Below are 21,899 nucleotides of genomic sequence, written 5' to 3'. Positions count from 1 at the left end.
GGGCTGCTTGTCCTTTCGGAAGATAGCCTCGACCGCCTCCTGGCCAGAGGCGAACTTGGTGGCGATGTCCATCAGCTCGCTCGCCCTGGTGGGGGTCTTGCGACCCAGCTTGCTCACCAGGTCGCGGCAAGTGGTGCCGGCGAGGAACGCGCCGATGACATCCGAGTCGGTGATGTTGGGCAGCTCGGTGCGCTGCTTCGAGAATCGCCGGATGTAGTCCCGGAGCGACTCCCCCGGCTGTTGCCGGCAGCTTCGAAGGTCCCAGGAATTCCCGGGGCGCACGTATGTGCCTTGGAAATTGCCAGCGAAGGCTTGGACCAAGTCGTCCCAGTTGGAGATCTGCCCCGGAGGCAGGTGCTCCAACCAGGCGCGAGTAGTGTCGGAGAGGAACAGGGGGAGGTTACGGATGATGAGGTTGTCGTCGTCCATCTCACCCAGTTGGCAGGCGAGGCGGTAGTCCGCGAGCCACAGTTCTGGTCCCGTTTCCCCCGAGTACTTCGTGATAGTAGTCGGGGGCCGGAACCGGGTCGGGAATGGCGCCCGTCGGATGGCCCGACTGAAGGCCTGCGGACCGGGTGGTTCGGGCGAGGGACTCCGATCCTCCCCGCTGTCGTAGCGCCCCCCACGCCTGGGGTGGTAGCCTCGGCGCACCCTTTCGTCGAGGTGGGCCCGACGGTCGCGTCGATGGTGCTCGTTGCCGAGGTGGCCCGGGGCCGCAGGCGCGGTGTTGCGCGTGCGCCCGGTGTAGACCGAGGCTTCCCGCATGAATCGGGAAGTCGCGGCATGAGGTTCCGAGGGATATCTCTGCCTTCGGGAGGCGGTGCTCTCGGCCCGTCGGGCCGCAGCGCCTTCCAGGAGATTCTTGAGCTCTCCCTGGATTCGCCGACCCTCGGTGGTTGATGGCTCCGGCATCACGCGGAGGAGCATCGCTGCGGCTGCCAGGTTCTGACCAACCCCGCTGGATGCGGGCGGCGGCCTGACCCTAGCATCGTTGGCGACGCGGTGCTGGATACCTTGGGGCATGTGACGTATTTCTCCGGCCAAGGGTTGGCCCGCCCATACCTGCCCGACGTCCCGACGGATCGGCTCAAGCGCTCCTGTTCCCTCGTTGAGCCTGGCCTGCGCCTCGCGGACTTGCTCGAGTTGTGGGTCGTAACCCCCCGCCGGAGCGGGAACCACAGCTAGCTCCCGTGGGATGTCGGCGCGAGGCACCGGCCTAGGAAGATCACCGTCCTCCGGCATGCCGAGATGGTTGCCTTCGGAGGGATCCCCTAGCTCGATGTGGAAACATTCGCGGCTTGGGCCGCAGCTCTCGTTGCCAAGGCTGCGGCTTCCGTCAGAACAGTCGGAGAGGCAGTAGTCGCACGCGGTCATGAAGTCCCGCACGGCACTGGGGTTGCCAAGTCCGGAGAAATCCCAACAGATGTTGGGATCGTCATCTTCCTCGGACCCAGAGGGCCCGTAGGTCGAGACGTCCGTCAGCCGGTCCCAAGGCGACTGCATACGAAACCCCAGTGGGGTTGCACTCGCCTCAATGAGAGCGCCCGCCAAAACGAGGTCGTTTGGCGGGTTGAGGCCGAGTCGAAATGACGCAAGATGGGAGTTAGTCGGTACCTTTTGGTCGACGAGGAGCGACGTAGTCACATCGGGGACTGGTTGCACCGTCATCTCAGGTACAAGGGCGACGTCCTGCAGGCTTTCCGCGAGCGCGCCGGCGTCGTCTTCTTGCTCGGGGTCAGCGTGTCGCGGGGGGACGGTGCTTGCCTTCGTCTTGAACGCGAGGTCGACGTCCGGCGTGCCTTCCGTCGGGGCGTCGGGGGCGTCGATTCGCTCGACGGCCAACGAAGCGCGGCCTCCCGCTTGGCCTTGATGGCCCCGCCTCCTCCTCCGTTGGCGGGGGAGAGAACGGAGCGAGCTCGAATGTTGCTCTTCCACCACGCGGGGAAGATGTCGTCGATTCCGCCGCCGGCGGGCGGGTTGTCGGCCGCCATTGTCGTTGTCGCGCGGCGGTGGAAGGAGTATCATGTCATAGCTGCCGTCGAAGGACATGAACTCAAGAGTCCCGAAACGAAGCACCGTCATGGGCCGGAGAGGTTGTTGGAGACTGCCCATCTGGAGCTTGACGGGGAGCTGTTCGTCAGCACGCAGCAGGCCCCTACCTGGCGCGCCAACTGTCGGCGTTTCGAGACAGGGGGGTCCCTAAGCCGACGAGTGAGTGTGCTGCGTGCCCCAGCCCAGATGGGTCGAGCGCGTGGGCGAGCGCGAAGGGGGGAGAGGCGAGGTGGCCGGAGCCGAGCGTGAGAGAGGTGGAAGTCCCGCGGCCTTCGTGTTCGTCCCGCGCCCAGGTCGGGTGCGCTTGCAGTAGGGGGGTTACAAGCGTCCACGCGGGTGAGGGAAGCGAGCGGCCCCAAGAGAGCCTCCCTTTTATAGTCGTAAGGAGAGGATCCAGGTGTACAATGGGGGGTGTAGCAGAGTGCTACGTGTCTAGCGGAGAGAGAGCTAGCGCCCTTGGTACATGCCAATGTGGCAGTCGGAGAGGTCTTGGCACCTTGCTGGCGTGATGTCGTGGCTGTCGGAGGTGCGACGGAGCCTGGTGGAGGGACAGCTGTTAGAGCGGTCGAGTCCTTGCTGACGTCGCCCTGCTTCCGTAAGAGAGCTGGGGGCCGCCGTCGTCACAGAGCTTGTGGAGTGCCATCATTGCCCATCCAGCGGAGCTGGCCGGATGGGACGCCGGTCTTGTTCTCCGTAACCCGAGTCGATTCGGGGTAGGACGATGATGGCGCCTCCTGTTGACGTGGCGGGCCTGTGCCCTAGGCAGGGTGACGTGGGGGCTCCTCCGAAGCCGAGGCTGAGTCTGTCTTCTGTTGCCGAGGCCGAGTCCGAGCCATGGGGTCGGGCGAGGCGGAGGTCGTTCGGCCGAGGCCAGGGCGGAGTCCGAGCCCTGGGGTCGGGCGAGGCGGAGTTTCGTCGTCTTCCGGGTCTTAGCCCGAGTCCGAGCCCTGGGGTCGGGCGGAGCGGAGTTCGCCGTCTTCCGGGTCTTAGCCCGAGTCCGAGCCCTGGGGTCGGGCGGAGCGGAGTTCGCCGTCTTCCGGGTCTTAGCCCGAGTCCGAGCCCTAGGGTCGGGCGGAGCGGAGTTCCGTTGTCTTCCGGGTCTTAGCTCGAGTCCGAGCCCTGGGGTCGGGCGGAGCGGAGTTCGCCGTCTTCCGGGTCTTAGCCCGAGTCCGAGCCCTGGGGTCGGGCGGAGTGGAGTTCGCCGTGGCGCCTTCGGCAAGGCCTGACTGCCTGTCAGATTCACTCTGTCGAGTGGCACCGTAGTCGGAGTGGCGCAGGCGGCGCTGTCCTTCTGTCAGACTGGTCAGTGGAGCGGTGGAGTGACGGCGGTCACTTCGGCTCTGCCGGGGGGCGCGTGTCAGGATAAAGGTGTCAGGCCACCTTTGCGTTAAATGCTCCTGCAACTTGGTCAGTCAGTGTGGCGATTTAGTCAGGGTTGCTTCTGAGCGAAGCCAAGGCCTCGGGCGAGCCGGTGATGTGTCCGCCGTAAAAAGGGGGGCCTCGGGCGAGACAGAAGTCTCTCGAGGTCGGCTGCCCTTGGCCGAGGCTAGGCTCGGGTGAAGCGTGATCGAGTCACTCGTGTGGACTGATCCCTGACTTAATCGTACCCATCAGGCCTTTGCAGCTTTACGCTGATGGGGGTTACCAGCTGAGAATTAGGCGTCTTGAGGGTACCCCTAATTATGGTCCCCGACAAATTTTATGCCTAAGCTCGTTGGCTCGACGAGCTGGCTCGTGAGCCAGGAACGAGCCGAGCCGAGCCGCTTTTTCGAGCTCGTGAGATGAGCGAGCCGCATCGAGCTCGGCTCGTTATATGAGCGAGCCGCAGCGAGCCGAGCTCGGCTCGGCTCGTTTCCACCCCTAGCTGGGGCTAGGCGTCATGTCCTGGGCGGGTATGGATGGCTCGTTCACGCCCATCATTGTTGCGGCTTCCGACAACCACTTGATGTCCCGCTCGCCTGCCCCAGTCCTCGTCTGTCTCGATTTTCTTCTTGTGCCTCCTCCCCCTCTTCCTCCTTCGCCCGTCTCCATTCGTCGATGGGTCGTTGGATTCGGGAATGACCGCCGAGGCTTAGCCACGAGGCTGAGATTCAAATCCTGGGGACGAGATCGATAGAGCCACCTTTGTCGACCAAGGTACCATTTTATTTGTGAAATTTAGCGTAAATGGTAGTGGTAACGATTTACACTTTAATACCGGTGGTAATAATTTTGAATAAGGCGATATCCATTTGTAGTCTGATATCGATTACGGTTGAACTTAAACAAATATGATTTAACGTTATCGGTTACTCATTACGTTACCAATATATGAACTAAACGACACCCAAGTTTCTGCTGCCAATGTCGTCGCTGCTCCTGTTTGGCTGCAGCGCGGGTGGGAGACTTGTACGTCTACTACGACTGGGAGGTCTCCTACGTCTCGACGCCCGCTTTTGCCTGTGAATCAGCCTCAGTGCCACACCCCGTCCTCGGTGCCTTCCAACCTCCCCTTCGCGCTCGACCTGCCCATCGGCGGAGGTTCGGCGCTCGGGTCCCCATCCTCGAGGTATCCACCAGGTACTTTGTCGATGAGGACCACACATCTTCGGCCCTGACTCCTCCTCTCAGCAGTGCTCCTTCTCGCTGCTCCCCTCCATCGTTGCCCCCCCCACCACCAGTGCCTCGCTCCTCCACGCCTTCGCCACTCTCACCGTCTCCGACGGGCGCCACCCGTTTCACGATCGCGACGGCCACATGCAACACTTCCGCTCGCGCCTCATGGGGCGGCACATATCTATCACCTTTGGCCTGGAGGGCTACTACTCCACTAGTCCACCGTCGTCCGGAGACCTCTGCATGGTGGGCACCGAGTCCAGGAGCACATCTCCGACCACCTCCGCCCGTGGAGCCGCTACGCATAGTTCTGGGTCTGCGTCGCGGACATCTACATCAGCTACGAGGTAGGTTTGTGGTGTGCCTCTGATGTGCTCTTCGATATGCGCATGCGCTGAGGTGACCTGCGAGGGGTTTAATTGTCGAACGTGTTTGGCCGGTGCATGTGTTCTAGCTACAAGCGGGGTTCTTCAAGGATTATGGCGAGGGGGCGCCATGTGAGCGAAGCAGCATGAGCTCCACGCCCATAAGATGTACTCCCTCTCCCTTGAGCTTGGCGGAATCTTTCTCGATGTTGGCGTGCTTTGTTTTCTCTTTTTTTGTGCTTTCCTCCCCTTCGATTGCATCCAGCCTTGATCAATTATCTTTCTCATGATTGGCAGAAGTTGCAATTATATTGTGTTGATTATTGTGATATGTTTGGTCGTTTAGGGCGCATTTGAATCATCGGGTTATGGTATAATGTATCTCCCTTGATTGGAGTGATATGTAACATTGGACCAGTGGATTTTGAACAACCCGCTCAAATTATGGGAAAACCTGATTTGGCACCTATGGTTTGGGTGAAGAGACTCATCACGCTTTGCGATAAGGCCCCAGCCGCACCATTTGATGTGGTTAGAGATGTGGATAAGCAGTTTGAAAAGATTTTTTTTTAATTCTCCGATACTGAGCTTGTCATGTTTGTTCTACTGCATATGTTTGTGCTTAGGTACTTCTCTTTATCTCTTAAATCCGGGGTTCTTAACATATTTGATTTCTACCGTTCCTATCAGTGTTAGGCCTGTGCAACCCATTTTCTGCTTTCTAACATAACATTGCATACTTGTCGAGAACAGATCACTTATTTTCTCACTTGGTCTCTTACATAATTTCTCAATTAAAACTTTGCTTCCTATTTCTTGTTAGGTGCATCGAACAAGGCTTAAACTTTCAACTAGCTGAGTACTCGTGTGTTGCAACGGGAATATATAATAACAGTATACTACGATAACTTTGAAAGTCGCCTAGAGGGGGGGTGAATAGGGCGAATCTGAAATTTATGAACTTAAGCACAACTACAAGTCGAGTTAGCGTTAGAAATATAAACGAGTCCGAAAGAGAGGGTGAAAAACAAATCACAAGCAAATAGCGAGAGTGACACGATAATTTGTTTTACCGAGGTTCGGTTCTTGCAAACCTACTCCCCGTTGAGGTGGTCACAGAGACCGGGTCTCTTTCAACCCTTTCCCTCTCTCAAACGGTCACTTAGACCGAGTGAGCTTTCTTCTTAATCAAACGGGTCACTTAGACCCCACAAGGACCACTACAAACTTAGTGCCAAAAGAGAAAGGGAGACTTGTGGTTGGCGTGGGTTTTTCCAACGAAACGAAAAAAGAACAAATAGACTCGATTCCATGACAAAACAAAATGCTAGTTGCCTACAGCAACTGTTAATTAAAATAATTAATTGAGAATCATTAAAAAGTAGTCACTACTGTGTCCATGAACGACCAGATCAAGATAGATCTGATTTAATGCTAGAAGCTGTTCTTCTATAGAGTCCCCCGAGAAAACCATATTTGTAATGATATCCCGGAGTGACTCCTGCTTTGATTACAAGTGCCTTGAGAATAAGAATGGGAAGGAAGAAAGCACGATTGCAAAAGCCAAGCGACAAGAGCGACAAATAACACACGGATCACTCTCTCTCTTAAGTCACTAATCACTAATGATCACTTGTCTCAATTGTGGAACTTGGAGAGATTGGAGGCTTTGATTTTGTCTTGGAATTGATTGCTAGCTCTTGTATTGAATGTTGAAGGTTGGAATGCTTGGATGAAGTGAATAGAGGTGGTTGGGGTTGTATTTATAGCCACCAACCACTTCCTAGCTGTTGCTCCATTCTGCCAACCGCGGACGGTCCGCCCCCTGGACCGGACGGTCCGCCCCTGCAGATCAACGGCTCAAAACGCAATGGTCAGCAGTAACAGCTATATCAACGGCTATATTGCATTTAATGCGTCGTCAGATGTCAGACAAAGGCAGTCGCGGACGGTCCGGTCGTGCACCTTGGACGGTCCGCGAGGACGCTATAATTCATTTTACTGAACCCGTCACCTTCGGGTTTTTCAGTTCCTCTCCTACCGGAAAATACGCACCTGAGGCCGGACGGTCCGCGCGTGGTCTCGGACGGTGCTTTCTCTTCCATCGGACGGTCCGCAGTAGAGTGTTTTTGCATTGGTTCTGTCCGATGGTTATTTAGGTGTCGCGAACGGTCCGCCGCAAAGGCCCAGATGGTCCGCGCTTGGCCTGATTTCCCAAAAAGCTTCTCCTGTCCGGAATAATCTACGGTATTCCGGACAGTCGATTTAGTATAGTTGTAGATGAACCTTTGACACCTGTAGAACATATAATCTAGAGCAAACTAGTTAGTCCAATTATTTGTGTTGGGCAATTCAACCACCAAAATCATTTAGGAAAAGGTTTGAGCCTATTTTCCTTTCAAACTTATATACAAAATATGTGTTATACCATTATGAGAAAATGTTTTATAATCAATTTGTGATTCTGGCCATACATAAATTTTGTTATTTTTAATCTATCTATTTCACCACTATATTGCAACCATCAGTATCATGCAGACTTCGATATATGTCACGGTTTGCATGGTCTCATCATTGGAGAGCACGTTCCACACATGCAGGAAGAAATTCCCCCGTACATCGTTAGTCATTAGACACGTACCACCATATGCTTTTGCTTAAACAAAAAAGCAAGTGTGTGTGTTTGCGAAGAGAATTAAAGGCAAGTCGGCACAAAAGCTACCACAACAGTGGCGAGGATGATGAATTGGTCATTATTGTCGGTCCTCCTCTGCGTCACCTCATGCGTCGTCAAGATGACGCCACGGTCCTCGATATAGTAGTCGTCGAACGCGCGCGACATACCGAGTACTGATGACTCTTGGTTGCGCTGTAAAACGAAGTGCACCCTACGCTCATCAGCAAGGTAGTACCCCTGGCCGTTGCACCACCAGATGCGCTACTCCTCTACATACATAATGTTCAATGACACTCACACAACGTCAACAACAGCCATCGTCCCAACGCACAAGAGTTCATGGCCGGTCAGTAGCAATTTACGTGGCAGGTTGGCCTTCAGGTGGATGATGAGCTGGACGACGTGATGACATCGTCGTCAAATGCGATGCTCAGAACAACCCGAGAGTCGTCGACGTTGGCGACGACCATGAGGTCCCCCTGCTTGACGATGGACAGCGCGGAGCAGCCGCACCGCACCGTGTCCAAGCGGCGGCTGCACCGGAGCTTGTCGTACATAGCGGCACATGCGGCCACATAGGACTATTTCTACGAACTGGCAGTCGCTAAGTTTCTTCTCGTCGTCGATGAACGACCTCAACACGAGTGCCTCCTGCTAATGGTGTTTGTTCGGGGTTTTCAAGTAAGAAACTTGGATTCATGTTTGGCATTGGTTTATAAAAATGACTCACAAGTCAGATCCATGGGAAAAATATTATGAAGAATAAATGTCACGCATGCAAAAAAGGAATTTAAGTTGAAAACATTATTGAAACAAAAGAAATTGCATGCAAGGATCTTTTTTAAATACTACTCCCTCCATCCAAAAATATAATTCAAGAATTTCGGTGATACTTATCTACAACTACGCCTTGTGCAAAGGTAGCAGGTGAGCTTGGGGAGAGATGTAGTAGATGTGTTTCCTGTTATAGGTGTTGTCGGCGTTTCGAAACCCGGGGGTCCCTGGACCGACGAGTAAATTATCGCCGCGTGCCCCAGCCCAGATGGGTCGGTGCGAGACGGAGCGCGAAGGGGGGAGGAAGCCGGACGGAGACGGGCGTGAGAGGTGGAATCTCGCGGCCTTCGTGTTTGTCCCGCGCCCAGGTCAGGTGCGCTTGCAGTAGGGGGTTACAAGCGTCCACGCGGGAGGGAGCGAGCGGCCTCACGCGAGCGCTGTCCCGTCCTTCCCCGCGCGGCCAACCCTCTGTAAGAGGGCCCTGGTCCTTCCTTTTATAGGCGTAAGGAGAGGATCCAGGTGTATAATGGGGGTGTAGCAGTGTGCTAACGTGTCTAGCGGAGGAGAGCTAGCGCCCTAAGTACATGCCATCGTGGCAGCCGGAGAGGTTTTGGCACCCGGTTCGTGTGGTGTTGTGGCCGTCGGAGGAGCGCTGGAGCCTGGCGGAAGGACAGCTGTCGGGGCTGTCGAGTCCTTGCTGACGTCCTCTTACTTCCATAAGGGGGCTGAGAGCCGCCGTCGTCATAGAGCGTGCGGGGCGCCATCATTACTTGTCTGGCGGAATGAGCCAGATGGGACGCCGGTCTTGTTCCCCGTAGCCTGAGTCAGCTTGGGGCAGGGTAATGATGGCGCCTCCTGTTGACGTGGTCGGTCCGTGCCCTAGGTTGGGCGAGGTGGAGGCTCCTCCGAGGTCGAGGTCGAGGTCGAGTCTGTCTCCCAAGGTCGAGGTCGAGTCCAAGCCCCCGGGTCGGACGAGGCGGAGACCGTCGGCTGATGCCAGGGCTGAGTCCGAGCCCTGGGGTCGGGCGAAGCGGAGTTCATCATCCTTCGGGGCTGAGCCCGAGTCCGAGCCCTGGGGTCGGGCGAGGCGGAGTTCGTCATCTTCCGGGGCTGAGCCCAAGTCCGAGCCCTGGGGTTGGGCGAGCGGAGTTCGCCGTCTTCCGGGGCTGAGCCCGAGTCCGAGCCCTGAGGTCGGGCGGAGCGGAGTTCGCCGTCTTCCGAGGCTGAGCCCGAGTCCGAGCCCTGGGGTCGGGCGAAGCGGAGTTCGCCGTCTTCCGGGGCTGAGCCCGAGTCTGAGCCCTGGGGTCGGGCGGAGCGGAGTTCGCCGTCTTTCGGGGCTGAGCCCGAGTCCGAGCCCTGGGGTCGGGCGAAGCGGAGTTTCCTATGGCGCCTGAGGCCGGACTTGGCTGCTGTCAGCCTCACTCTGTCGAGTGGCACAGCAGTCGGAGCGGCGCAGGCGGCGCTGTCCTCTTGTCAGACCGGTCAGTGGAGCGGCGAAGTGACTACGGTCACTTCGGCTCTGTCGACTGGGGGCGTGCGTCAGCATAAAGGTGTCATGCCACCTTTGCATTAAATGCCCCTGCGATTTGGTCGGTTGGCGTGGCGAGTTGGCCAAGGTTGCTTCTCGGTGAAGACTGGGCCTCGGGCGAGCCGAGGGTATGCCCGTTGCTGGAGGGGGTCTTCGGGCGAGACGTAGATCCTCCGGGGTCGGCTGCCCTTGCCCGAGGCTGGGCTCGGGCGAGGCGTGATCGCGTCCCTCGAATGGACCGACCTTTGACTTAGTTGCACCCATCAGGCCTTTGCAGCTTTGTGCTGATGGGGGTTACCAGCTGAGATTTAGGAGCCTTGAGGGTATCCCTAATTATGGTCCCCGACAGTAGCCCCCGAGCCTCGAAGGGAGTGTTAATACTCGCTTGGAGGCTTTTGTCGCACTTTTTTGCAAGGGGGCCAGCCTTTCTCGGTTGCGTTTTGTTCCGGTGGGTGCGCACGAGCGCACCCGCCGGGTGTAGTCCCCAAGGCCTCGGAGGAGTGGTTTGACTCCTTCGAGGTCTTAATGCATTTCGCGACACTTCGGCTAGTCTGGTTGTTCCCTCATGCGAGCTGGCCGTAGCCCGGGTGCACGGTCGGGTCCAAGTTCTCGGGCTGGTATGTTGACGCTGTCAACGGTTTGGCCGGAGCCAGGTTCGCGAGAGCAGCCCCCGAGCCTCTGCACAGGGCGAGAGGACGGTCGAGGACAGACTCGACTTTTTTACATACGCCCCTGCGTCGCCTTTCCGCAAGGAGGAGGGGGGAAAGCGCCATGTTGCCCTCAGAGGGCGCCGAACATGGTGTCTCCGGTGAGCTGCTGGCGGGTAATCCGAGTGGACGCCCGTGCCCCATTTGTTAGGGGTCGGCTAGAGGCCCAGAGGCGCGCTCCAAAAGTACCTGCGGATGATCTGCCGGACCCGGTCCCCTTTCGACGGGGTCCAAGGGCTCGATGCCTCCCTCTGATGGGATTCCGTTACAAGATCATTCCCGCTGGTCTCGGAAATGTCCTAGGGTACCTCGGGAGCGTAGCCCGAGCCTCGGTTATGTATCGAACCTACCCAGGGTCATCCCTCGCTCTGTGTCTGAGGCGGCTGTGAACCCTTCGAGGGCTAGCCTACGAACCCCTGATCAGTAGTGGGCGCGGAGCCCGAGTGGCCTGAGGCGGCCGTTGAACCCTTCGAGGGGCCGGCCTTCGAACGTCTGACCAGTAGTGGGCGCGGAACCCAGGCGCTCTGAGGCGGCTGTTGAACCCCTCTGAGGGGCCAGCCTTTGAACCTCTGATCAGTAGGGAGGCTCGGGGCCTGTTTTCTTCACGGAGAAGGATCCTTTTCGGGGTATCCCCCTTTCCCGATCCCTGTTGTAAGAGAGAGAAAGAGGAAAAGGAAAAGGATACGAAATCGAATGGCGTGGCGTACCTTTTTTGACGTGGTCATTATGATGAAGGCGAAGCGTCGCTTGCTTCTCCTGCCTGAGGCGCCGCCTGTCCCACCGCGGAGTTAATGCAACGGGGTGAGTGGTTCGCGGGGCGGCCGTTGCGCGTGCGTGAGCCGTTCGAGGAACGGTCGTTTCGCTTTGGGTCTTTGAATCCCGCGGCGGGTTCGGGCGACGCGTTGAACGGGTCTTGCCTTGGTCTTTATATACTCGGGGGAGGGTCTGGTGACGGTTCTTTGCTCTGCTTCTTGCCTCCTTCTTAGGTTTTCGCAACCTGAGAGATTTAGCTAGAGAAAAGGAAACCGCCCACCCAGTCCTTTCCGCCGCCACCCCTTCTGCTCGGTGATGGCCGACCGGGTGACCATTATTTCGCCGCGCGACCCATGGCCTTTCTCCACAGTCACGACGGATGACCTGGAGGACCTCGTTGCTGAGGGTTTACTTCGCCCTCACTCTGATGAGAGGCAGCCGGAGTGGATTCCCCCCCGAACGGAGCCGCCCCGTCCCCGCCGCCGGGGTACGTCGTGAGCTTCGTCTCCTTCCACGAGCGCGAATTCGGTGTTCCGACAAGCCGCTTCATGCGGGCGATCCTGCATAACTACGGGGTGGAGTTGCACAACCTCAGCCCCAACTCCATCTCGCAAGCCGCCATCTTCGTAGCGGTGTGCGAAGGATACTTGGGGATCGACCCCCACTGGGACTTGTGGACTCATTTCTTCTCCGCGGAGCTTTTTTGCTTCGCCGACGGGGGAGAGAAGGGTCTGTGCGGCAGTGCGGGCCGGCGGCTGCATCCTCCAGCTGAGGCAGTCGCGGGCGTCGTAGTATATTCCCCCCGTCCTTGCGTCCTCGAATAAAGGGTGGCAGCGCCGGTGGTTCTATCTCCGGAATGACGACGAGAGGCTCCCATCATTTTCTCAGCGAGTGGTCACCGTCGCCGCCCATGCTTGGCGCTACGGGACTCCGCACGACAGACAGAAGAATCTCGAGCCCCTTCTCAAGGCCCTGGAGGCGTTGCGGAAAGGAGGGCTCACCGCTGCGGGAGTGATTGCCGCCATTCATCGCCGGAGGGTTCTTCCCTTGGCAGAGCGGCGGTTGCCGCTTTGGGAGATGACGCCAGAGGCTGACTTGGAGGGCTCGCGGATGTCCTCGGATCCCCTTCCCATCGACGTTCTCCACGGGCGGGTGGCCGTCGCGTTGGGAAAACCGGACGCCAGTGCCTTCTCCCAGGCCTTGATGCGCCCCGACCGCGGGTGTGTGTCCCTGGTGAGTGTTCGCTCCTTCTTTCTCCTTGCTTCGGATTGCCCTTGGTCCTTACGGTCGAGACTTTTCATCTGTCTCCAGGAGGTAGGGTGTCACAAGCCTTCCCGGCCACGGGTCCCGGAGGACGCGGTGGACCGAGCAGCGCGGCGAGTTGCCGCGGAGGAGAAGAAGAAGAGAAAGGACGCGAAGAAGGCTCGGGCCCGCGAGCGGACGCGGGCCCGAGACGCCTTGGAAAAGCTCTGTTGTTGGCAGGAGAGGGATGGACTCCCGAGGGAGCTGTCGCCGGAAACGCCTGACGACGACGATGATGAAGACGATGACGAGGATGACGACATGGCTGCCCGCCTTGGCCTCAGCCCGGGTTTGAGGCTAGGTCAGGAGTCGTCAAGCCAGCCCCCGAGCGGGCTGGCGCCGTCAGTTCCCGGGGTCGGGACGCCGAGGTCCCGGCCCGAAGAGCGTGGGCAGACCGAGGGGGTACTCGACCCCTCGGCTGGGGAAGTTGAGGTGACCCCGGGGAGTCAGGCCGGGCGCCTGTTCCCCGAGAGTCGTCGCCCATGCCGGCAGCGCAGGAGAGCGACCCTCAGGTCGCCGTGGCAGCGCCTGGGCAGTCCGTCTCCCGGGCATCCAAGGTGCCCAAGGCGAGGATGGTACCGAAGCTGGCGGCGAGGCGGACCTCGGCGGTACCTTCGGGGGTCGAGATCCGAGAGACCTCTCCTCAGGCACGGTTGATCATGGCCCGGAGCGGGTAAGTACCTTAGAACGTCTTCGTCCTGGCTCCTCATTTGTATGTCCCAACCGCGACTTTCCTTTCCTCCTCAGCAAGCGAAGCCATGGCCTGACCGATCTGGCTCCTCGGAAAGTCCTTAAGACGGCGTCGGCTTCCGCAGCCGGTGCCGCGCCGGGCCTCGCCGTTCAGCTGACCTTCTCGCAAGGCGCCCCACAGCGGGGGGCTCAGGCGGCACCAGTCGCCGTGGAGCGAGTTCCCGAGGCCGGCTCTTCTGTCGAGGTGGCCGTCACGCTGGGGGTGGCGGCTGGCGCAGACGTGGCCTCGGGCCCACCAGACATACCGCTGGCGCTGGCGCCAGCTGCTACCGAAGCCACTGTCGTCCCGGTCGGGGAGCGACCTGTCGCCGCCGACGCTGAGATGGCCGAGGCGTCGGCGCTTGGTGCCTCGGAGGAGGGGGGCATGGAAACGCGACCCGTCCCGCCGAGCGGCAGCCTTGTCCCCGCGCGGCGGAGCTCCGAGGGGCGGCGCCAGTTGCTCCGGTTCCGGACCCGTGAGGCTTCGGATCCCTTCTTCGTTCTTGACGATGAGCGGGAGGAGCAGTCTTGGGATGAGCTCCGCGAGTGTGCCGAAGCAACGGTGGGGTCGCTCCGGTCATCCTTGGAGGTCTTTTGCAGGGACGTCCCTAAGATCCTCCAGGTAATGATTTCAGGCATACCTTTTTTGTGATCAAGGCGTCCTTTGTGACGCCTCACTTCCTTCCCTCAGGATCTGACGGATCTGAGCACCGCCAAGTCGTTGTTCATCCGCCATGAGGTCGATGTCTAGGGCTCGCTGCGATCCCTGAGGACCTCGCTCGCCGGGGCTACCGCGCGTTTCTCCCAGCAGGGCGCCGAGGTGGCGGACCTTCGGTTGCTCTACGTCGATCTGAGAGCAGAGGCAGCAGCGGCACGGGCAGAGGTGCAGCAACGGCAGTCGGAGTTCGACCAGGTCGTCGATGAGCGAGATCAATCTCGGGGCCGGGCTGCCGAGGCAGAAAGCCGGGCCGGAGCCCTTGCAGCAAACCTAGTCGTAGCCCAAGCCGCAGCCTCAGAGCAGCGTGCCCGAGTCAGAGGTATGTCCTGGCTATTTTCGGTTTTCGTTTCAGCTTGTTTCCTCCACTTGTGTTTGAGGCCTTGCACTCTGGCTGCTCGCAGAGCTCGAGTCTGCCCTTGATGAGTCCACCAGGGCGCTTGCCCAGGCGGCCGAGCAGAGGGAGGCCGACCACACGGCCATGTCCGAGGCCATCTCGGACTTCTGTCGGGTCTTTGGCTTCGGCGACGTCCCCTCAGGGAGCTCCCCTCAAAGTCGCCTGCAGGCCTTGGGTGACCACGTGCGCGACAGACTCCGCGAGGCGCTACACCACGACGTCAGGCGGGCCTTCGCCGTGCTCGCTTCCCACTACGTCGTGGATCTGGAGCGGGTCAGCGAGGGGTATTGCCTCCCTGACGAAGATGAAGCTGCCCTGACTGAAGTCCAGAGGCTCGACGCGGCCGCCGTGGGCCCGAGCGCAGTGCTGGCGACCACCTTCGAGGCAGAGATCCTCCCGCCTGCGCCGTCGTCCGAAGCCGGGGTGGACTTTGCCGAAGGCGGGGACGAAGCCGAAGGCGCGACTCCTTCCCCGGGCAACACCTAACTCTGCCGGAGCAGTTTCCTTTGAATGCACATGTGTCTTTTGCGGCCGCTGAGGCCCGAACACTTTATCATCGTAGTATAAAGTCGTGCCCCTTTTCCTTTCATTTTGCGTGTCCGGCCCCGTTCGTCAGTAGCAGGGTGGCTTGCCCAAGTAGGAGTCATTTTTCGTGGTAGGTGACGAGTGAGGTATCCGTAACCCAGAGGCATAGGAGTCCCTCGGCTCAGTCAGCCTTGCCATTTACATGCACCCGCGTTCGCTTCTTGGGGTCCTGCTACCGACATAGCCGGGGGAACGCGGAAGCCTTTTTGATTGAAAATCTTGACGCAGAGGGGGTTCCCCCCTTTTAGCCCCCGAGGGAGGGTCGGGCTTTGCCGAGGCAAGGCTGACCCTTCCTTGATGACCAAACTTTGCGTGGGAACGAGGCATACGAACGACTTGAAAGCATCTTAAGGGTAGAAGCGACGTAGCTGTTGGATGTTCCAAGCGTTGCTGTAGACCTCGCCTTGACTGTTGGCCAGCTTGTACGTTCCGGGCTTCAGAACTTTGGCGATGACGAACGGCCCTTCCCAGGGAGGCGTGAGCTTATGCCACCCTCGGGCGTCTTGTCGCAGCCGAAGCACCAGGTCGCCACCTGGAGGTCTCGAGACCAAACCCCTCGGGCGTGGTAGCGTCGCAGGGACTGCTGGTACCGCGCCGAGTGTAGTAAGGCCATGTCCCGAGCCTCTTCCAGCTGGTCCAGTGAGTCTTCTCGATTAGCTTGATTGCTTTGGTCCGCGTAGGCCCTCGTCCTCGGGGAACCGTATTCTAAGTCTGTGGGCAAGATGGCCTCGGCCCCATAGACTAGGAAGAACAGTGTGAAGCCTGTGGCTCGGCTCGGCGTTGTCCTCAGGCTCCAGACCACCGAGGGGAGTTCCTTCATCCACCGCTTGCCGAACTTGTTGAGGTCGTTGTAGATCCGAGGCTTGAGTTGTCGTTCTACCTGCCCATTTGTCATGGGGTGGGCCACGGCGGCCCAGTCCACCCGGATGTGGTGATCCTCGCAGAAGTCCAGGAACTTTCTGCCGGTGAACTGGGTGCCTTTGTCGGTGATGATGGAGTTTGGGACCCCAAAGTGATGGATGATGTTGGTGAAGAACGCCACCGCCTGTTCGGACCTGATGTTGTTTAGGGGTCGGACCTCGATCCACTTGGAGAATTTGTCGATGGCGACCAGCAGGTGCGTGTAGCCCCCGGGTGCCTTCTGCAAGGGGCCGACTAAGTCCAGACCCCACACAGCAAACGGCCAGGTGATGGGTATGGTCTGCAATGCCTAAGCAGGCAGGTGGGTCTGCCTTGTGTAGAACTGACACCCTTCGCAGGTGCGGACAATTCTAGTGGCGTCGGTCACCACCGTCGGCCAATAGAAACCTTGTCGGAAGGCGTTTCCGACAAGGGTTCGAGGTGCTGCGTGATGGCCGCAAGCCCCCGAGTGTATCTCTTGTAGGAGCTCCTGACCTTTGGCGATGGAAATGCATCGCTGGAGGATGCCCGAGGGGCTGCGGTGGTAGAGTTCCTTCCCGTCTCCCAGCAAGACGAACAACTTGGCGCGCCGCGCCAACCACCGAGCTTCGGCTCGGTCGAGGGGTAGCTCTCCTCGGTGGAGATATTGCAGGTACGAGGTCTGCCAGTTTCGATTGGGCGTGACCCCGCTTCGCTCCTCCTCGACGCGCAATGCCTCACCCTCGGGGGCTGAGGGTACCTCGGGCCGAGCCGAGGGTGCCTCGGGTTGAGCCGAGGGTGCCTCGGGCCGAGCCGAGGGTACCTCGGACTGTGCCGAGGGTACCTCGGACTGAGCCGAGGGTGCCTCGGGCTGGGCCGAGGCCTTCTTGGGCTCGGGCGTGTCGTCGGTCTTGACGGAGGGTTGAAGCAGGTCTCGGGAGAAGACGTCCGGGGGAACCGTCGTTCGCCCCGAGGCTATTTTAGCCAGCTCGTCTGCAGTCTCGTTGTAGCATCGGGCGATGTGGTTGAGCTCGAGCCCGTAGAACTTGTCTTCCAGGCGCCGAACCTCATCGCAGTATGCTTCCATCTTCGGGTCGCGGCAGTGGGAGTTCTTCATGACTTGGTCGATGACGAGCTGCGAGTCAGCGAGTCACCACGAGCGTCGAGGCGTCGGACCCCTAGCTCGATGGCGATGCGCAAACCGTTGACCAGAGCCTCGTACTCAGCCACATTGTTGGACGTCGGGAAGTGGAGGCGTAGCACGTAGCGTAGGTGCTTCCCGAGGGGCGAGATGAAGAGCAGGCCTGCGCCTGCACCTGTCTTCATCAGCGACCCGTCGAAGAACATGGTCCAGAGTTTCGGTTGGATCGGAGCTGTTGGGAGCTGGGTGTCGACCCATTCAGCCACGAAGTCCGCCAACACCTGGGACTTGATGGCCTTCCGAGGGGCGAACGAGATAGTCTCGCCCATGATTTCCACCACCCACTTTGCAATTCTACCCGAGGCCTCGCGGCACTGGATGATCTCCCCCAGGGGGAAGGATGACACCACAGTTACCGGATGAGACTCGAAGTAGTGTCGCAACTTCCGCCCCGTCAGCATCACCGCGTACAACAGCTTCTGAATTTGTGGGTAGCGGATCTTGGTCTCGGACAGTACCTCGCTGATGAAGTAGACTGGCCTCTGGACGGGCAATGCATGCCCCTCTTCTCGTCTCTCAACCACAATCGCGGCGCTAACCACCTGAGTGGTCGCGGCGACGTAGATCAAGAGTGCTTCTCCGGCAGCGGGGGGCACCAAGATGGGCGCGTTTGTAAGGAGCGCCTTCAGGTTCCCGAGGGCTTCCTCGACCTCAGGGGTCCAAGTGAAGCACCCGGCCTTCCTTAAGAGGCGGTACAGAGGCAGACCTCTTTCGTCGAGGCGCGAGATGAAGCGGCTCAGAGCCGCAAGGCATCCCATGACTCTCTGTACGCCTTTCAAGTCCTTGATGGGCCCCATGCTGGTGATGACTGCGATCTTCTCCGGGTTGGCCTCGATGCCTCGCTCGGAGACGATGAACCCCAAGAGCATGCCTCGGGGAACCCCGAAGACACACTTTTCAGGATTGAGCTTCACGCCTTTCGCCTTGAGCCATCGGAATGTCACTTCAAGGTCGGAAAGGAGGTCAAAGGCTTTCCTCGTCTTGACTATGATGTCATCGACGTAGGCCTCGACCGTTCGGCCAATGTGTTCGCCGAACACATGGTTCATGCACCGTTGGTACGTTGCACCCGCATTCCTCAAGCCGAACGACATGGTAACATAGCAGTACATGCCGAAGGGGTGTGATGAAAGAGGTCGCGAGCTGGTCGAACTCTTTCATCCTGATCTGGTGATACCCTGAGTAGGCATCGAGGAAAGACAGGGTTTCGCACCCAGCAGTGGAATCCACGATTTGATCGATGCGAGGCAAAGGGTAGGGAACTTTCGGACATGCTTTGTTTAGACCAGTGTAGTCTACACACATCCGCCATTTCCCTCCTTTCTTTCTCACAAGCACAGGGTTGGCAAGCCATTCGGGATGGAATACCTCTTTGATGAACCCTGCCGTCGTTAGCTTGTGGATCTCCTCGCCTATGGCTTTGTGCTTTTCTTCGTCGAATCGGCGCAGAGGCTGCTTCACGGGTCGGGCTCCAGCTCGGATATCCAGCGAGTGCTCGGTGACATCCCTCGGTATGCCGGGCATGTTCGAGGGACTCCACGCGAAAACGTCGGCGTTTGCGCGGAGAAAGTCGACGAGCACTGCTTCCTATTTAGGATCAAGCTCGAAGCCGATCCGGATCTGCTTGGAGGCGTCGCTGCTGGGGTCGAGAGGGACGGATTTAACCGTCTCCGCTGGCTCGAAGTTGCCGGCGTGGCGCTTCACATCTGGCGCCTCCTTAGAGAGGCTCTCCGGGTCGGCGATGAGGGCCTCGGATTCGGCGAGGGCCTCAGCGTACTCTACGCACTCCACGTCGCATTCGTACGCGTGTCGGTATGTGGGGCTGACGGTGATGACCCCGTTGGGGCCCGACATCTTGAGCTTGAGGTAGGTGTAGTTGGGGACGGCCATGAACTTGGCGTAGCATGGTCTCCCTAGCAAGGCGTGGTAGGTTCCTCGGAACCTGACCACCTCGAACGTGAGGGTCTCCCTTCGAAAGTTGGAGGGCGTCCCAAAGCAGACGGGTAGATCGAGTTGTCCGAGGGGCTGGACGCGTTTCTCGGGGATGATCCCGTGGAAAGGCGCAGCGCCTGCCCAGACCGAGGACAGATCGACCCGCAGGAGCCCGAGGGTCTCGGCGTAGATGATGTTAAGGCTGCTGCCTCTATCCATGAGGACCTTGGTGAGCCTGACGTCGCCGATGACGGGGTCGACAACGAGCGGGTATTTCCCCGGGCTCGGCACGCGGTCGGGGTGGTCGTCTCGGTCGAAGGTGATGGGCTTGTCGGACCAGTCTAGGTAGACTGGCGCCGCCACCTTTACCGAACAGACCTCCCGACGCTCTTGCTTGCGGTGCCGAGCCGAGGCATTCGCCACTTGCCCACCGTAGATCATGAAGCAGTCGCGGACCTCGGGGAACTCTCCTGCCTGGTGATCTTCCTTCTTGTCGTCGTCGCGAGCCCTGCCACCCTCCGCGGGTGGTCCGACCTTGTGAAAGTGGCGCCGAAGCATGGCGCACTCCTCAAGGGTGTGCTTGACGGGCCCCTGATGATAGGGGCACGACTCCTTGAGCATCTTGTCGAAGAGGTTGGCACCTCCAGGAGGTTTCCGAGGGTTCTTGTACTCGGCGGCGACGACAAGGTCCGCGTCGGCGGCGTCGCGTTTCGCTTGCGACTTCTTCTTGCCTTTCTTCTTGGCGCCGCGCTGAGTTGACGCCTCGGGGACATCTTCCGGTGGGCGGCCCTGGGGCTGCTTGTCCTTCCGGAAGATGGCCTCAACCGCCTCTTGGCCAGAGGTGAACTTGGTGGCGATGTCCATCAGCTCGCTCGCCCTGGTGGGGGTCTTGCAACCCAGCTTGCTCACCAGGTCGCGACAGGTGGTGCCGGCGAGGAACGCGCCGATGACATATGAATCGGTGACGTTGGGCAGCTTGGTGCGCTGCTTCGAGAATCGCCGGATGTAGTCCCGGAGAGACTCTCCCGGCTGCTGCCGACAGCTTCGGAGATCCCAGGAGTTTCTAGGGCGCACGTATGTGCCCTGGAAGTTGCCGGCGAAGGCTTGGACCAGGTCGTCCCAGTTGGAGATCTGCCCCGGAGGCAGGTGTTCCAGCCAGGCGCGAGCGGTATCGGAGAGGAACAGGGGGAGGTTGCGGATGATGAGGTTGTCATCGTCCGTTCCACCCAGTTGGCAGGCCAGCCGGTAGTCCGCGAGCCACAGTTCCGGTCTCGTCTCCCCCGAGTACTTTGTGATAGTAGTCGGGGTTCGGAACCGGGTCGGGAACGGCGCCCGTCGTATGGCGTGGCTGAAAGCCTGCGGACCGGGTGGTTCGGGCGAGGGACTCCGATCCTCCCCGCTGTCGTAGCGTCCCTCACGCCTAGGGTGGTAGCCTCGGCGCACCCTCTCGTCGAGGTGGGCCCGACGGTTGTGGTGGTGGTGCTCGTTGCCGAGGCGTCCCGGGGCCGCAGGCGCTGTGTTGCGCATGTGCCCGGTGTGGACCGAGGCTTCCCGCATGAATCGGGAAGTCGCGGCGCGATGTTCCAAGGGGTGCCCCTGCCTTCGGGAGGCGGAGCTTTCGGCCCGTCAGACCGCGGCGTCCTCCAGGAGGTTCTTGAGCTCTCCCTGGATACGACGCCCCTCGGTGGTTGATGGCTCCGGCATCGCGCGGAGAAGCATTGCCGCTGCAGCCAGGTTCTGGCTGACTCCACTTGAAGTCAGTGGCGGCCTTACCCTGACATCGTCGGCGATGCGGTGCTGGATACCCTGGGGTAGGTGACACATTTCTCCGGCCGGAGGTTGGCCCGCCCATTCCTGCCCGATGTCCCGGCGGATTGGCTCAAGTGTTCCTGCCCCCTCGTCGAGCCTGGCCTGCATCTCGCGGATTTGCTCGAGCTATGGGTCATGACCCCCCGCCGGGACGGGGACCACAGCTAGCTCCCGTAGGATGTCAACGCGAGGCACAGGCCTAGGGAGATCACCGTTCTCCAGCATACCAAGATGGTTGCCTTCGTTGGGACCCCCCTAGATCGACGTGGAAACATTCACGACTTGGGCTGCAGTCCTCGTCGCCGAGGCTGCGGCTACCGTCAGAACAGTCGGAAAGGCAGTAGTCGCACGCGGTCATAAAGTCCCGCATGGCACTGGGGTTACCAAGTCCGGAGAAATCCCAACAGAAGTCGGGCTCATCATCTTCCTCGGACCCCGAAGGCCGGTAGGTCGAGACGTCCGTCAGCCGGTCCCAGGGTGACCGCATACGATTCCCAGAGGGTTTGAACTCGCCTCTATGAGAGCGTCCACCAAAGCGAAGTCGCTTGGTGGGTCGAGGCTGAATCCAAAAGGCGTGAGATGGGAACCGGTTGGTACCTCTTGGTCGACGGGCGGTGATGAAGTCACGTCAGGGGCTGACTGCACCGTCGTCTCAGGTACGGGGGTGACGCCCAGCAAGTCCTTCGCGAGCGTGCTGGCGTGGTCCGTTGGCTTGGGGTTGGCGTGTTGCGGGGAGACGGCGCTTGTCTTCGTCTCATACGCGATGTCGATGCCCGACGTGCCCCCCGTTGAGGCGCCGGCGCCGTCGACTCGCTCGACAGTCGACGAGGTGCCGCCTCCTGCTTGGCCTTGGTTGCCCCACCTCCTCCTCCGTCGGCGGGGGAGGGGACGGGGCGAGC

General features: G+C 59.6%; 1 protein-coding gene across 2 annotated transcripts in view; it reads left to right on the top strand.

Moving 5' to 3' along the window:
• Nucleotides 1–4,536: 4,536 nt before the first annotated feature.
• Nucleotides 4,537–21,899, top strand: part of LOC103654937 (ubiquitin-like-specific protease 1C) — a 27,745-nt gene continuing 10,382 nt past the window's right edge. The window contains exons 1-2 of one of the 2 annotated variants that reach the window (XM_020552939.2): nt 4,537–4,994; nt 5,102–5,180. In XM_020552939.2, coding sequence (XP_020408528.1) covers nt 5,159–5,180 — 22 coding nt within the window. In that variant the 5' untranslated portion in view covers nt 4,537–4,994; nt 5,102–5,158. Of the gene's footprint in view, nt 5,181–21,899 lie in introns of both variants that reach the window. The other variant, XM_020552940.2, reaches the window with a different exon arrangement.

The sequence above is a fragment of the Zea mays genome, chromosome 4 (genome assembly GCF_902167145.1).
Source record: "Zea mays cultivar B73 chromosome 4, Zm-B73-REFERENCE-NAM-5.0, whole genome shotgun sequence".
NCBI lineage: Eukaryota > Viridiplantae > Streptophyta > Magnoliopsida > Poales > Poaceae > Zea > Zea mays.
The sequence above is the reverse complement of the archived record's forward strand: the minus strand, read 5'-3'. Positions and strand labels throughout refer to the sequence as shown.